At 46.2% G+C, this 15353-nt stretch overlaps 1 protein-coding gene across 5 annotated transcripts in view; it reads right to left on the bottom strand.

Moving 5' to 3' along the window:
- The window catches only part of MCF2L2 (MCF.2 cell line derived transforming sequence-like 2), a 1017734-nt gene that overhangs the window by 645931 nt on the left and 356450 nt on the right, over window positions 1–15353 (bottom strand). For all 5 annotated transcript variants that reach the window (XM_063916343.1, XM_063916344.1, XM_063916345.1 and 2 more), the window contains exons 11-12: window positions 5765–5956; window positions 4670–4861 (exon numbers count right to left, since the gene is read on the bottom strand). In XM_063916343.1, coding sequence (XP_063772413.1) covers window positions 4670–4861; window positions 5765–5956 — 384 coding nt within the window. The remainder of the gene's footprint in view (window positions 1–4669; window positions 4862–5764; window positions 5957–15353) is intronic.

Below are 15353 nucleotides of genomic sequence, written 5' to 3'. Positions count from 1 at the left end.
TCTATAGTGTAAATTTCTGATGACAGGTTATCTGACCATTTTTCGATAGCCCCACTCACCCATGCGCAAGCAATGGTGGGTCTGAGCAATGTACCATTGGCCACATAAATAAATTTTAACGTAGTCTCCAACTTGCGGTCTGCCGTCCCAGGTGCAGGGAGAATCACCTTTTTAGTTAACCTTGACAGGGCACTGTCTAATACGGGGGGTGACTCCCACCTTTTCCTGTCCTCTGCTGGGAAAGGATAAGCAACCTGAATCCTTCTGGGAACCTGAAATTTATTTTCAGGGTTTACCCAAACTCCCTCAAATAAGGTATTTAGCTCATGAGAAGGAGGGAAAGTTACATTAATTTTGCATTCTTTATAAAAATAAGCCTTCTCCTGAGGTACAGGAGGGGCTTCCGTAACTTCCAAAACTTCCTTTATAGCAACAATCATGTATTGAATGCTTTTTGCCAATTTAGGATCTATCCCGCTGGAATCACTATCGTCGACACAGAAATCAGAGTCCGTGTCGGTATCAGTATGTACTATTTGTGCAAATGGTCTCTTATGTGACCCAGAGGGGTCGCCTATGGATGAAAAAGCAGGAGTATGAAAAATCACATCTTCCACTGATTTTCTCCAGCTTTCTGCATGAGACTCAGACTTATCCAATCTCTTACTGATATGATTCACACTATCACGTAATTCTTTCACCCATTCAGGCTCGTGGTGTGCCGGCAGCGCCACCACATTACAACTCTGTGTCCCTAAAATGGCTCCATCAGGGGAAGAGCTCCCTGTCTCAGACATGTCACACATGTGCACAACCACACCACAGACACTCCGGGACTTATAAGGAACAGACCCACAGTAAAATCTGTCAGAAGGACACAGATAGGATTTGCCAGTTCACAACCCAGCGCCAGTAACACAATGTCTGTGAACACAAAATGCCCACTGACATGCAGTGCTTTTAAAATGTTAATCACACAATTATATAGTACCAAATTCACTGTGGCCCCCCCTGTTTTGCACCCTGATTCTTGTTCAGCAGTGGAGGAGGACCAGCGTTCTTCTCTGCAGCCTGGAAGGAGAGAAAATGGCGTTGAGCAGTGTGCTGGCTGACTAAGGAGGAAGCCCCGCCCCCTCAATGGCGCGTTTCTCCTCAGCATTTATGAGGTAATTTTTTATACTGGCGGGGGTAGGACTGTGCCTCAGCAACTTATGCCCCTTATTTATGCCAGTTTCAATAGGTTTCATGCTGCCCAGGGTGCCCCCCCCCTCGCGCCCTGCACCCTGCAGTGCCTGTGTATGTGTGTGCAACATGGCGCACTGCGCTCCCGCCAGCCACGCGGTACCTTTAGCCGTCACTTTGATTGAAGATCCTTTATTCTAACACTCACCTGTCTTCTGACTTCTGGCTCTGCAAGGGGGGTGACGGCGTGCTGTGGGAGTGTGCACATACCCGCAGCTAGCGTTCAGTACCCTTTAGGAGATAATGGTGTCCTGTCAGCCAGAAGCAGAGCCATGAAACTATTCAGGAAGTTGGTTCATACTTCTGCCCCCTAAGTCCCACGAAGCAGGGAGACTGTTGCCAGCAGTTCTCCCTGAAAATAAAAAACAGAGAAACTCAGTAGAGCTTCCCTGGAGTGCATCCAGTCTGCCTGGGCACATTTTCTAAACTGAGGTCTGGAGGAGGGACATAGAGGGAGGAGCCAGTTCACACCCTTGAAAAGTCTTAAAGTGCCCATGGCTCCTGCGGAACCATCTATACCCCATGAGAAAAATAACAACGTCTGCGAGAACCACCGCAGAAACTACACAAAGCAAGTATAACAAAAGATGCGACCCCTGCCACTAAATGCGGCAGAGCCGCTACTCACGGCGCCACGAGAGGCGAAATGAGGAATCTCCGAAGCTCCGAGGTGTACTGGAATTGGATCACCTCCACTGAAACAGATCTGGAGACTAGCTGGACACGATTCCAAAACTAGATGATGGCCACAGGAACTCCAGGAATGACAGGCTGGAACTGGAACCCCCAGAGACAGACAGACTGGCTCTACGGAAGCTATCACCAGCAGGGCAGTACTCTCATGGCCCCCTTAATAAAGGCCCTGCCAAAGCAGCCCAGCCCCTGGCCCTGATTAACCAGCTGGGACTGAACTAATCAGTGTCCGCCCGCGTCCCCGGTTGCCCGGCAACCGCCCGGAGCAGGACGCCAGGCAGCGGAAGTGACACGCCCGGCCCGTTACCCAGCAACGGCCGGTAGACGGCGCGTCACACGGCCACGGCGGCTGACAACAGGGACCCAGAAGAAAACCTTATGAATGTCAACATGATAGCTGTCATACCACACCCCAATAGACACCTTAAGACTATTACATGGATGATCACATAAATAGAAAATTACCACAATTATAGAAACCTCTAAAGGAAAAGACTTGAATCCAATTGAACATCTCTGAAGAGATCTGAATATGGTTGGGCACTGACGCTTCCCATCCAACCTGATGGAGAGGTGCTGCAAAGAGGAATGGGCGAAACTGCCCAAAGATAGGTGTGCCAAGCTTGTGGCATCACTTTCAAAAAGACTTGAAGCTGTAATTGCTGCCAAAGGTGCATCAACAAAGTATTGAGCAAAGGCTGTGAATAGTTATATACATGTGATTTCTTAGTTTTATTTTTTTATTTTTAATACATTTGCAAAAATCTCAAAAAAACTTTTTTCACGTTGTCATTATGGGGTATTGTGTGTAGAATTTTGAGGGGAAAAATTAATTTATTCCAGTTTGGAATAAGGCTGTAACATAACAAAATGTGGAAAAAATGTAGCGCTGTGAAAAATTTCCGGATGCACTGTATATACTCTGGCCGAATGCTCAGACATTGGCTTTTTGGCCTGATAATTATATAGTATGTTCCCTGCTTAAGATCAGTGAGGCTTCATTATAAAAAAAAATAATAATAACTTGTTCAAGACAAAAAGCGTGTTTTACAGGGAATATGTCGCAAATATTAAATTATAAATAGGCTCCTTTATGCTTTAAGGCTGAAGTATCTCCACCTTTGTAATAGTACACTTTATATATATATATATATATATATATATATCCAGAAAATGCCCCGGCACTCCTCCAGATTAGCTGGCTGAGGTGCCCTTCCTTGTGGACATGCCAGTCCACCGACATGCACCAAACAGAAACAGGTGGCACTCACAGACTTGTAGATAGGTGGAAAACAAACTTCACCCCGTGAAGAGTTTATTGAAAACAACAGGTAACGTTTCGGGGACACATCCCCTTCCGTCTGAGAAAGGGGACGTGTCCCCGAAACGTTACCTGTTGTTTTCAATAAACTCTTCACGGGGTGAAGTTTGTTTTCCACCTATCTACAAGTCTGTGAGTGCCACCTGTTTCTGTTTGGTGTATATATATATATATATATATATATATATACACACACATAGTATTTTTTTTTCATCTGGGAGAACCATCCTTAAGTAGACGTTACACCCTCCCTGCAGCGAGATAACAGGACTTTATGCCATTACTATTAAACCAACAGATAAAGAGATTATAAATGAATACCCAAGGCGGATAACTCATTTACAAAGCGTCAGTACGATCTTGAAGGATTTGTCCTATTCATCATACGTGACAGTAGACATTATATTGCTTTTTCTGTAACCCTTTCTGAGTTTCCGGAGGAACACTTATCAGAAGGTTTCAAGTCACCGGTTACCAGTACAATATGCAGTCACCGTCGAGTAACTGTGCAATATAGATGTGTCCTATTACACCTTTGCTCGATGCGCTGAGCGTATTCTTTTGCGTTTTTTGCCGCAGAAATGCATCTTAAGGTGCATACACACGGTGCGATGAACGCACCGTGTGTACACAGCTTGTGATACCGATGCGTGCTCCTGTGGGGTCGGTATCGCAAGAAAAGAGAGACTGTGTAGGCAAGGCAAACTTGACTATGGGGGGCCATTCCGACCCGTTCGCATGCAGCAGTTTATCGCTGCGGTGCGAACGGGTCCGGAATGCGCATGTGCGGCGGTCGCAGTGTGCATGCGCGATGTTGCCCGGCGAGTTACGTCGCGTCTACTGAAGGATGCGGTTTAAAATATCATGAAATAGAAAATAAGAAATGCAGGGCTGTGATACGCGTTGGGCAATGGATTCAGTGAATGGCCAAATCTGACAGGATTTGGCTCTTCCTGATCATCTCAATAATAGGAGATGGGGAGAGCTGTGGGGAGACGGGGGAGAGCAGGGGGGAAATGGGAGAGAGCAGCTGCTACAGCAGCGTAGCGCCATAGCAGGAGGATGTGGCACCACCGACAGACCTCACGGCAGGGTCCACCCGGCTCCAGCAAGCGGGACCTCTTTCCGACAGATGGCAGCGACTGCAATTGAATATACCCCTATAGGTTGAAGAAGCACTGGAACACCCCAATCCCCAGGAGGGTACCATTTGGTGTTACACCCCCACAGCTCTGGAGGAGAAGACGGCAGAGAGGATGTGTCTGGAAGTCTGCCAGCCAGTGAGAGCTGTGAGATGAGAGGGGGTGAAGGGTCTCCCTCCAGTTCTCACTGCGCTTGTGCAAGACAGACATTAGAAACATTCTATAACAGATCTAGAATTTGTATACCTTATCAACATTACAAGATTCTTACCTTGACTTCAGGGGTGATGATCATATCGTACTTGCGATAGAAATCAGTTGGATTAGACAGCTGGTGCCCTCTTGAGCTTCCCATGAACTTCTCAAGATCTCGTAGAGCTGATTCTGCGCCATCTTGTGACTGGCATTTGTCCACAGCTTGAGAAGCCAGAAGGTAGATTCCATCTTCACACCACTGGTTAGCCTATTAACATGCAGAGCAATAGCATCAGCCTAAAATAATGCATCTTTGAGAAATCCCAAGACACTTTGGTATTACTATGATGTTTACAAGACGTTAAATAAGGAACTGATTATTGGTGCACAGAAATAAGCAGAAGATGTTACACTACCATATTTTTAATACATAAAGTACATTAAATATTTTTAAAAGATTTTTAACTGCTATAATGGCAATGTCAGAAGAAATGTCTACATTGAAAAAGAACGGTTGGTGCAGATAAAGGTCAATAATATGATGGAATACTTTAAACCAATGGTCAAATATAAAAATATATTAAAGCTATGCCTTACTGCGTCACTTCCTGACAGAGAATGTGCAGGGCATTATGGGAATACATGGTGTAGTTACTTTGAACGTAGACGAGTCAGAATTTCCATTATAATTGTAACTGCTACCTGTGACATGGTGAAACACACTATAGGCAACGGCATACATACTTAAAATGGCATGGGGCATGGTGGTCTTCAGTGTAGTTTATAGCCCACTGTCCAGATTCAGGCAGCACAGTTACAATATGAACAGACTATGCTGACTTGCAGATAGTTGCCATTTTTGCCCCTACTACAAGGACATTGGTAGGCATGTCCCACTTTGAATGGGAGCTCACCAAGGTGAAATAGGCAATTTAAGGTTTTTTTAGGAGAGGGGTTGGGGTATTGTAAGTGACTTACTGATAGATACGATCCCGAAAGACATGGCATGCTTTCAGTGGCGTGATCGTGTCACTAAAGCAGAGTGGCTACAGGCCCCATGTACCAGTTTACAGGAGGACAATTTTAGGAGGTATGCAAAAGCAACAGATACAAAGAATATCCTACACTGGCTGCACAAAAACTGAATAAATCATTGCTAAAATGCACTCACCCTATCGAGTTGCTGATGTAACTCCAATGATTTTCCCAGGATGTCATACTTTTTCTTGGTCTCATTGGTGAAGTCATCACAGATGCGTCTCAGTTCTATACATTTTGGCCTTATAGAGTCCACCGCATAGTGGTTATTATGTATCAGCTGATCTCCATGAAGTGCATGCAACTGAGCTTTTTCCAGTACCCCCTGATGAATAACATAAAACAATCTAGATTAAATGGAACGTACAATGAAAAAATAGGTTTTTGACATTTTAAACTAGAAAGATATAATTTAGTGTATACTACAAAAGGATTTTTTTTTTCTGTTGGAGACGAAAGGAATGTTCAGTATGTGCAACTTTTATATGCATATCAAGAACTCTGCCTATCACATACTGTATATCTTAATTGGCTATATCTTTGACAGTTGCATCAAAAGGGGTGTGTGCGTGTCCCCCACCGAGGGGTGACACCAAAATGCCGGCTCCTGCTCAGTGACAGCCGGGTGCCGCACTGTAACATTACTTGCAGTAACCCGGCTCCAGTCACCGTGTAGAGGCCGGCACTGCAAACAAGACACCGTCTGGGTGCAGCATGTACTGTGGCTCCCGATACCCCAGAGTGATGAAAATGGGGGTTGGGACACCTCACCCACTAAGCCACATTCCCATCCTGATAAGCCACACCCCCTTTTGAGCCTGCCACTTCAATGAGTGTCGATCGAGTGAGAGACGCCTCTGATCTCTGACTAGAGAGATAAAAGGAATGGCAATGCTTATCATATGTTGCAAAATTATTAGGGTGGAACAGTGGAATTAAATCAGACACAATAAAAAAACAAAACAAAAAACAATTCTACTTTTCCCATTCCCAGAAGGAAAACAGTGGTTCCTCTATTTATACTGCTAATGCTAGTTTTATTGGGGGGTTATTCAGACATGGTTGGAGTTGCTATCACTGCTGCTTCCTTCGATCTTCTACGATGGAGATCTTTGGCCTCTTCCCTCCCCCTAAACGGTGGAAGGGACACGCCTCCGATTTAACTATAACAGGCCATCACTGCCCCCCAGACGACAGCAGACTGTCGATCACTGACAGTCTGCTGCCGTCCTGCTACCTTCATTGCAGAACCCGTTCGTGCACGTGCAAAATGGGTACTGAGACTGCGCAAAGTGCCAATAATCAGTACTTTGCTGCATGAGACTATCCAACATCGCAGACTGCTAAATAAACTTGAAAGCTTAGGACTGGATACTAAAATGATAATATCTTGGTAGCAGGATAGAAAACAGAGAGTTGTAGTAAATGGAGTGCATTCACAGGAGGAAAATGTTACCAGTGGAGTACCCCAGGAATCTGTACTTGGGGGCTGATTCAGTAAGAATTGCAAATTCTGCTATTTAGCAGAATTTGCAATCCTTTTGTTCGCATGCTGAGGGCCGCCCATCGCTGGGCAAGGCCACCCAGCATGCTGACTGCCGCCTCCCCTCCTTGATGAAGCAGAAATTGCGATCGAATTGCAATTTCTGCTTCATCTTAGAATTTGAGGTTGATCATGGCGGTTGCGTGTGACGTCATGCAGCCGCCGCGATCACACCCACGCAACACACCCCCCATTTCAAAAATGCCACCCCTGCAACGCTCCATCAAGGTAACGGAGGGTTCCCCCCCCCCCCCCCCCCCCCCGCCTGGCGACCGCCTCTGCCTGATTGAGGCTGCAAGGGGGGCATTTCCATGCTGTTGCAACAGCAACTCATCTCTTTCACACTTTATTGGATGGAGCCCTAAAGGCCCATACAGACTACTTTGAGCTCAAAACCTCCTAGTGTGTATGGCCGGGCAATGAGCGTTGAGCGCTGATACACGTTCCCACATCATCGCTGGTCACCGCCATCTGTTCCTACTGTGGAAAATGGTTCACCTCCGTGACAATCACTGGGCCGGATGAAAATCGCTCAGTGTGTATGTACTGTGCGATTTTCCGCCCAGCGATTTTCACATCATCGCTCCGCATACACACTGGGGGAAAAATGTCTAGTGTGTATGCACCTTAAGAGTGTAAATTTGCCAATATGTATAGCTGTACACATCTCTGGATGCGGCCGCATATACTTCTATATACTTCTATCTATTAGTCATCATCATACTCATCAGTGTGCACCTGCAAGTATCTTATACTAGGAGCAAAATACTTCTTCGAGCAGGTGTATTTTTCATTTCTATAATATTCTATTTCATTGCATCCCCCACAGTATGTGAACACTCTCTCACTGAACTTTGTCTACGGGGGTAATTCAGACCTGATCGGTGATGTGCATTTTCGCACCTCGGGCGATCAGGAACAAACTGCGCATGAGTATGCACCGCAATGCACAGGCGCATCACACGGGTACAAAGCGGATCATCATGTCGAATTTGAAAATATTACACACACACGTGCAAACTCCAAACAGAGTGGCCTCTGTTCGTGCGCTTTGCCGTCGTGCGTACGCATACACGCATGCTACATACCCAGGCCTTGCGTATTAACGCATGGCAAGAGTATATATGGTAGCAAACGCATTCACACAGAAAAGCCACAAAGACATATTCAATACTTTATTCATATAGTGCAAAATCCACACATAGTCTCCATACACATTGTCAGCAATTTACATACACCTAAAAGGTAGAACAACACAGTTATTCAGCTTTACAGGATGTGAGGGGATGGAGCAAGGTTAGAACTTAGTGTTTGGTATCCAGATGTGCAGTATTTGTAGATCTACAGTCCGGTGGCAATTTCAAGTATATCACATATTTCTGCGTGTAGATATACGCAGAAAGAGAATGTTCACAAATTGCTATTATACTATACTCATGATATTTGTCGGGAACCCAGTGGCGAACATCTGCAAGTACACCTGGACCAAGCATCGCCCATTCATTCAAACCGACCTATGACCCCTCATGTACTGTAAATGACTTGCCCCTTGACCTTTGAAAGAAGAGCTTACATTTCCCATTGTAATGTATTTGGACACATTGCATAAAAGAGAGGACTCCTGACCTGGCTCAGTCTATTTTTCTCTGAAGGTCATCTTGCTAAGACTGACTGAGTCCTGGATCCAGGAGCGCAGGCGTAAACGTATGTATTACTGGTTGTAGCTCTTCTCTGTATATTGTTGTACCTTTTTATCTGTATAATCTTAAGTAAATGCTGTTGATGCGTTGGACCACAACATTATATTTAATTACTGGTGTCGCATTCCATTCTTATTTGGGGTAAGGTGTACTCAGCCACTCGTGTCGCTATATTGTGCGCATAACGTGTTGGCATGTATATGCAACATATACATACGCATTTTAGCGGTTATATTTATGTGCAGCAGCTCAAACCAAAGTGTAATAGTGTGTTGCTTTTCCTTATAATTTGAATGAACTTAACAGTCACTCAGCGATGGGTTTGTGCAACGGATCCGTTCGCATAGGCGATCGCAAGGAGATTGACAGGAAGAAGGCGTTTGTGGGCGGCAACTGACATTTTTCAGGGAATGTCTGGAAAAATGCAGGCGTGTCCATGCGTTTGCAGGGAGGGTTCCTGACGTCAATTCCGGTCCCGGACAGGCTGATGTGATCGCAGCAGCGGAGTAAGTCCTGAGCTATGCAGAGACTGCACAAAATCTGTTTGTACAGTTCTGCTACACATGCGTTCGCACACATACACAGCTAAAATACACTCACCCTGTGGGCAGCGACTATCTGATCGCAGCAGTGCAAAAATTGCTTGCTAGCGATCAGGTTTGAATTAGGCCCCATGTGAGATTGCCTCCTCACAGCCCAGTTTCACCTCTTCCCTCATAAGTTTGGATGCAATTGAAATTGCAATTGAGCGCGCGCAGTGTGAATTCTGCAAATGAGCGTATGATCTACTCTGTATCAGCCCCAGTGAATTCACATTACACCGATTCATTTTTTATATTTTAACCCCTGATTGTGTCAAAACCATGACTCTTACCTTCCAATACTCATGAATCACCTCTCCTCATAATCTCAAACATTAACTACCCTTACCCTTACCCTTTGGCCAGAGGAAAATATTATTACCACATATTATAATTTATTTACAAGTAAGCAGTGGAGAAATGACTGATTCCTCTGCTGTTTTCTCTGTTTTCACTGACGCTGTCCCCATACAGTAGCACACCAGATCAATTTATGAAGAGTATCAAAGCTCAGCTTTTCACTGCTATTATTAAAAACATGACTTCATCTCAGTATGGTTTTATGGTTAACTTTAGAGATGTCAGAATCTGATTGCACCTTCCTGAGAACAAGTAACCTTACTGGCTCTTTCATGCTCAGACCGAAAACCTTAATATTGTTTATTGCACATACTGTACTGTATGCGGCCTCACAGCTCAATCATGTGCACTCCAAATGATACAGGGTTGTTCATTGCACATAAGCGGCCTTACAGCTAACCCAAGTGCACTCCGAATGCTGCAGGGTTGTTCATTGCACGTAAGCGGCCTTACAGCTAACCCAAGTGCACTCCGAATGCTGCAGGGTTGTTCATTACACGTAAGCGGCCTTACAGCTAACCCAAGTGCACTCCGAATGCTGCAGGGTTGTTCATTACACGTAAGCGGCCTTACAGCTAACCCAAGTGCACTCCGAATGCTGCAGGGTTGTTCATTGCACGTAAGCGGCCTTACAGCTAACCCAAGTGCACTCCGAATGCTGCAGGGTTGTTCATTGCACGTAAGCGGCCTTACAGCTAGCCCAAGTGCACTCCGACTGCTGCAAGATAGTTTATTGCACATATGTAGCCTCACAGCTAACTCAAGTGCAGCATTGTTAATTTGACATACATTATTCGGCCTCGCTTCTTACTCCTGTGCACTCCGAATGCTGCAGGAGTGTTTATTGCATATACTGGGCAGGATTTCTCCCCTGCAGCACAGCCATTTGCCCTTCCGGCTGCAGGGGATAGGAGGAGGAGCCAGGGACTCCCAGCACACGTCACCTCCCGGGGCTGGGAGGTGACGGACCCCACAAAGACCCCCCGCACACCATCTGACAGGTATCGCAGGGGGCCTCTGTCACCACATTGCGATGTTAATTGCATATGTTAGTACATATGCGATTAGCATCACTGCGGTGGGCGGCGATGTATGTTAATACATCCCGCCCACTGTATGTGGACTTACAGCTCACTCATGTGCACTCCGAATGCTGTATGATTGTTTATTGCGCATAAGCGGCCTTACTGCTCACTCATGTGCACTTCGAATGCTGCAAGATTGTTTATCAGCGCTGTGTCACCTCAGGGTATGTACAGAGGCTCTCAGTGCTGGGGATACAGACAGCTTAGGGCACGTAGTAGAAATAAATGGGAGACGTTGCAGATCGTGAGTGTGGAGTGTGGCCAGACAAATCTTAGTTCATATGGTGATATCAGTAGGGACACTGTGGCGTTAATAATGTGAAAATATCGCAAATAGAATGCGATATTTAGTACATCCCGCCCTCTGTCTCCCAAACACTCTCCCTCCCTGACACTGTCTCTCTCTCTCTTTCTGACTCGACTCTCTCTCCTTGACTCTTCCTCTTTCTCTCCCTGACACGCTCTCTCACTTACCCTTTCTCCCCTCTCTTTCCCTCCATCCCATCTCCCTCCCTGACACCCTCTCTTTCTCTTGCTCCTCCCTCTCGCTCTCTAACACCCTCTCTCCCCGCCCCCCCCATCTCTCTCTCTCTCTCTCTCTGTCTCGCTCCTCTTTTTCTCTCTATCTGCCCGACACCCTCTTTGTTTTCCTCTCACATCTCTCAATCTCTCTCCTGCTCTCCTAAGGGGGATTGCAGTGACAATTGTGGGGAAGGGGAGGGGAAGGGGAGGGTTAGGGGTCCTTTCAGGATTTTGCTATGGGTCCCGAAAAGTTCTAGTTACGCCCCTGGCCTTACGACTCACTCATGTGCATTCCGAATGCTGCAGGATTGTTTATTGCACATACTGTATGCGGCCTTACATCTCACTTGTGTGCACTTCAAATGCTGCAGGATTGTTTATTGCACATACTGTATGCGGCCTTACAGCTCACTCGTGTGCACTTCAAATGCTGTAGGATTGTTTATTGCACATACTGTATGTGGCCTTACATCTCACTTGTGTGCACTTCAAATGCTGCAGGATTGTTTATTGCACATACTGTATGCGGCCTTACAGCTCACTCGTGTGCACTTCAAATGCTGTAGGATTGTTTATTGCACATACTGTATGTGGCCTTACATCTCACTTGTGTGCACTTCAAATGCTGCAGGATTGTTTATTGCACATACTGTATGCGGCCTTACATCTCACTTGTGTGCACTTCAAATGCTGCAGGATTGTTTATTGCACATACTGTATGCGGCCTTACATCTCACTTGTGTGCACTTCAAATGCTGTAGGATTGTTTATTGCACATACTGTATGCGGCCTTACAGCTCACTTGTGTGCACTTCAAATGCTGTAGGATTGTTTATTGCACATACTGTATGCGGCCTTACAGCTCACTTGTGTGCACTTCAAATGCTGTAGGATTGTTTATTGCACATACTGTATGCGGCCTTACAGCTCACTTGTGTGCACTTCAAATGCTGTAGGAGTGTTTATTGCACATACTGTATGCGGCCTTACATCTCACTTGTGTGCACTTCAAATGCTGCAGGATTGTTTATTGAGCATGTGTGTGCCAGTGTATAAGAAGAGAGTGTTTGAGGTCTGCACCATTGGTACACTAATGTTAGAGGGTTATGGATCTTATTCAGTAAGGATTGCAGTTTCTGCTAAAAAGCAGTAGCTGCGATAAAATAGTTGCCGCCCAGAAATAGAGGAAAAAACGGCAAGTGCAGAAATTGTAAATGCATCGCAATATGCGGGCTGATCGCAAAACCATACGCAAATCCTGGTACATCGCAGATTTTTCCTATCTGCGCCAGGCAAGGTCATCCACCATTCTTGCGACATAAGAGGATGGAAGTGGTCATCGCTAACATCAGAGACCCTCCTTAAAAACACCTGGACATGCTGTTTTTTCAGACACACCCAGAAAACGGTAGGTTTACATCCAGAAACACCGGCTTTCTGCCAGTCAAATAGCGTCTGCATTGCGCTCATGATGTGTACGCATTTTCTGTTACTATTATCACTCACGCGTGCGCAATGTGTACGCTGCGCACATGCAGTCGATCGATAATTGGACAGATTGCAATTCTCAAATTTTGCAATCCTTACTTAATAAGGTCTTAAAACTGCAGCCAAAGAGGTGGGTTTACGCAGGATCTCTCCAGCGGGTGCACATTTATGAAATACAGCTGCTAACACATTCTTTATTGCTGTTAACGTGTTTTGCTGGCACAAAAAATAAGATTTTACTTACCGATAAATCTATTTCTCGTAGTCCGTAGTGGATGCTGGGGACTCCGTCAGGACCATGGGGATTAGCGGCTCCGCAGGAGACAGGGCACAAAACTAAAGCTTTAGGATCAGGTGGTGTGTACTGGCTCCTCCCCCTATGACCCTCCTCCAAGCCTCAGTTAGGATACTGTGCCCGGACGAGCGTACACAATAAGGAAGGATATTGAATCCCGGGTAAGACTCATACCAGCCACACCAATCACACCGTATAACTTGTGATCTAAACCCAGTTAACAGTATGACAAACGTAGGAGCCTCTGAACAGACGGCTCACCACAATAACAACCCGATTTTTTTGTAACAATAACTATGTACAAGTATTGCAGACAATCCGCACTTGGGATGGGCGCCCAGCATCCACTACGGACTACGAGAAATAGATTTATCGGTAAGTAAAATCTTATTTTCTCTGACGTCCTAAGTGGATGCTGGGGACTCCGTCAGGACCATGGGGATTATACCAAAGCTCCCAAACGGGCGGGAGAGTGCGGATGACTCTGCAGCACCGAGTGAGAGAACTCCAGGTCCTCCTCAGCCAGGGTGTGCCCCTGACCAAGTAGCAGCTCGGCAAAGTTGTAAAGCCGAGACCCCTCGGGCAGTCGCCCAAGATGAGCCTACCTTCCTTGTGGAATGGGCATTTATATATTTTGGCTGTGGCAGTCCTGCCACAGAATGTGCAAGCTGAATTGTACTACACATTCAACTAGCAATCGTCTGCTTAGAAGCAAGAGCACCCAGTTTTTTGGGTGCATACAGGATAACAGCAAGTCAGTTTTCCTGACTCCAGCCGTCCTGGAAATCTATATTTTCAGGGCCCTGACAACATCTAGCAACTTGGAGTCCTCCAAGTCTCTAGTAGCCGCAGGTACCACAATAAGCTGGTTCAGATGAAACGCTGACACCACCTTAGGGAGAAACTGGGGATGAGTCCGCAGCTCTGCCCTGTCCGAATGGACAATCAGATATGGACTTTTGTGAGACAAAGCCGCCAATTCTGACACTCGCCTGGCCGAGGCCAGGGCCAACATCATGGTCACTTTCCATGTGAGATATTTCAAATCCACAGATTTGAGCGGTTTAAACCAACGTGATTTGAGGAATCCCAGGACTACGTTGAGATCCCACAGTGCCACTAGAGGCACAAAAGGGGGTTGTATATGCAGTACTCCCTTGTCAAATTTCTGGACTTCAGGAACTGAAGCCAATTCTTTCTGGAAGAAAATCGACAGGGCCGAAATTTGAACCTTAATGGACCCCAATTTGAGGCCCATAGACACTCCTGTTTGCAGGAAATGCAGGAATCGACCGAGTTGAAATTTCTTCGTGGGGCCTTCCTGGCCTCACACCACGCAACATATTTTCGCCACATGTGGTGATAATGTTGTGCGGTCACCTCCTTCCTGGCTTTGACCAGGGTAGGAATGACCTCTCCCGGAATGCCTTTTTTTTTTTTTTTAGGATCCGGCGTTCAACCGTCATGCCGTCAAACGCACCCGCGGTAAGTCTTGGAACAGACATGGTACTTGCTGAAGCAAGTCCCTTCTTATCGGCAGAGGCCCTGAGTCGTCTGTGAGCATCTCATGAAGTTCCGGGTACCAAGTCCTTCTTGGCCCATCCGGAGCCACGAGTATAGTTCTTACTCCTCTACGTCTTATAATTCTCAGTACCTTTGGTATGAGAAGCAGAGGAGGGAACACATACACCGACTGGTACACCCATGGTGTTACCAGAACGTCCACAGCTATTGCCTGAGGGTCTCTTGACCTGGCGCAATACCTGTCCAGTTTTTTGTTCAGGCGGGACGCCATCATGTCCACCTTTGGTCTTTCCCAACGGTGCACAATCATGTGGAAAAAACTTCTCGATGAAGTCCCCACTCTCCCGGGTGGAGGTCGTGCTGAGGAAGTCTGCTTCCCAGTTGTCCACTCCCGGAATGAAAACTGCTGACAGTGCTATCACATGATTTTCCGCCCAGCGAAGAATCCTTGCAGTTTCTGCCATTGTCCTCCTGCTTCTTGTGCCGCCCTGTCTGTTTACGTGGGCGACTGCCGTGATGTTGTCCCACTGGATCAATACCGGCTGACCTTGAAGCAGAGGTCTTGCTAAGCTTAGAGCATTGTAAATTGCTCTTAGCTCCAGTATATTTATGCGGAGAGAAGTC

The sequence above is a fragment of the Pseudophryne corroboree genome, chromosome 4 (assembly GCF_028390025.1).
Source record: "Pseudophryne corroboree isolate aPseCor3 chromosome 4, aPseCor3.hap2, whole genome shotgun sequence".
Classification (NCBI taxonomy): Eukaryota; Metazoa; Chordata; class Amphibia; order Anura; family Myobatrachidae; genus Pseudophryne; species Pseudophryne corroboree.
This window is presented reverse-complemented; position numbering and strand designations above follow the sequence as displayed.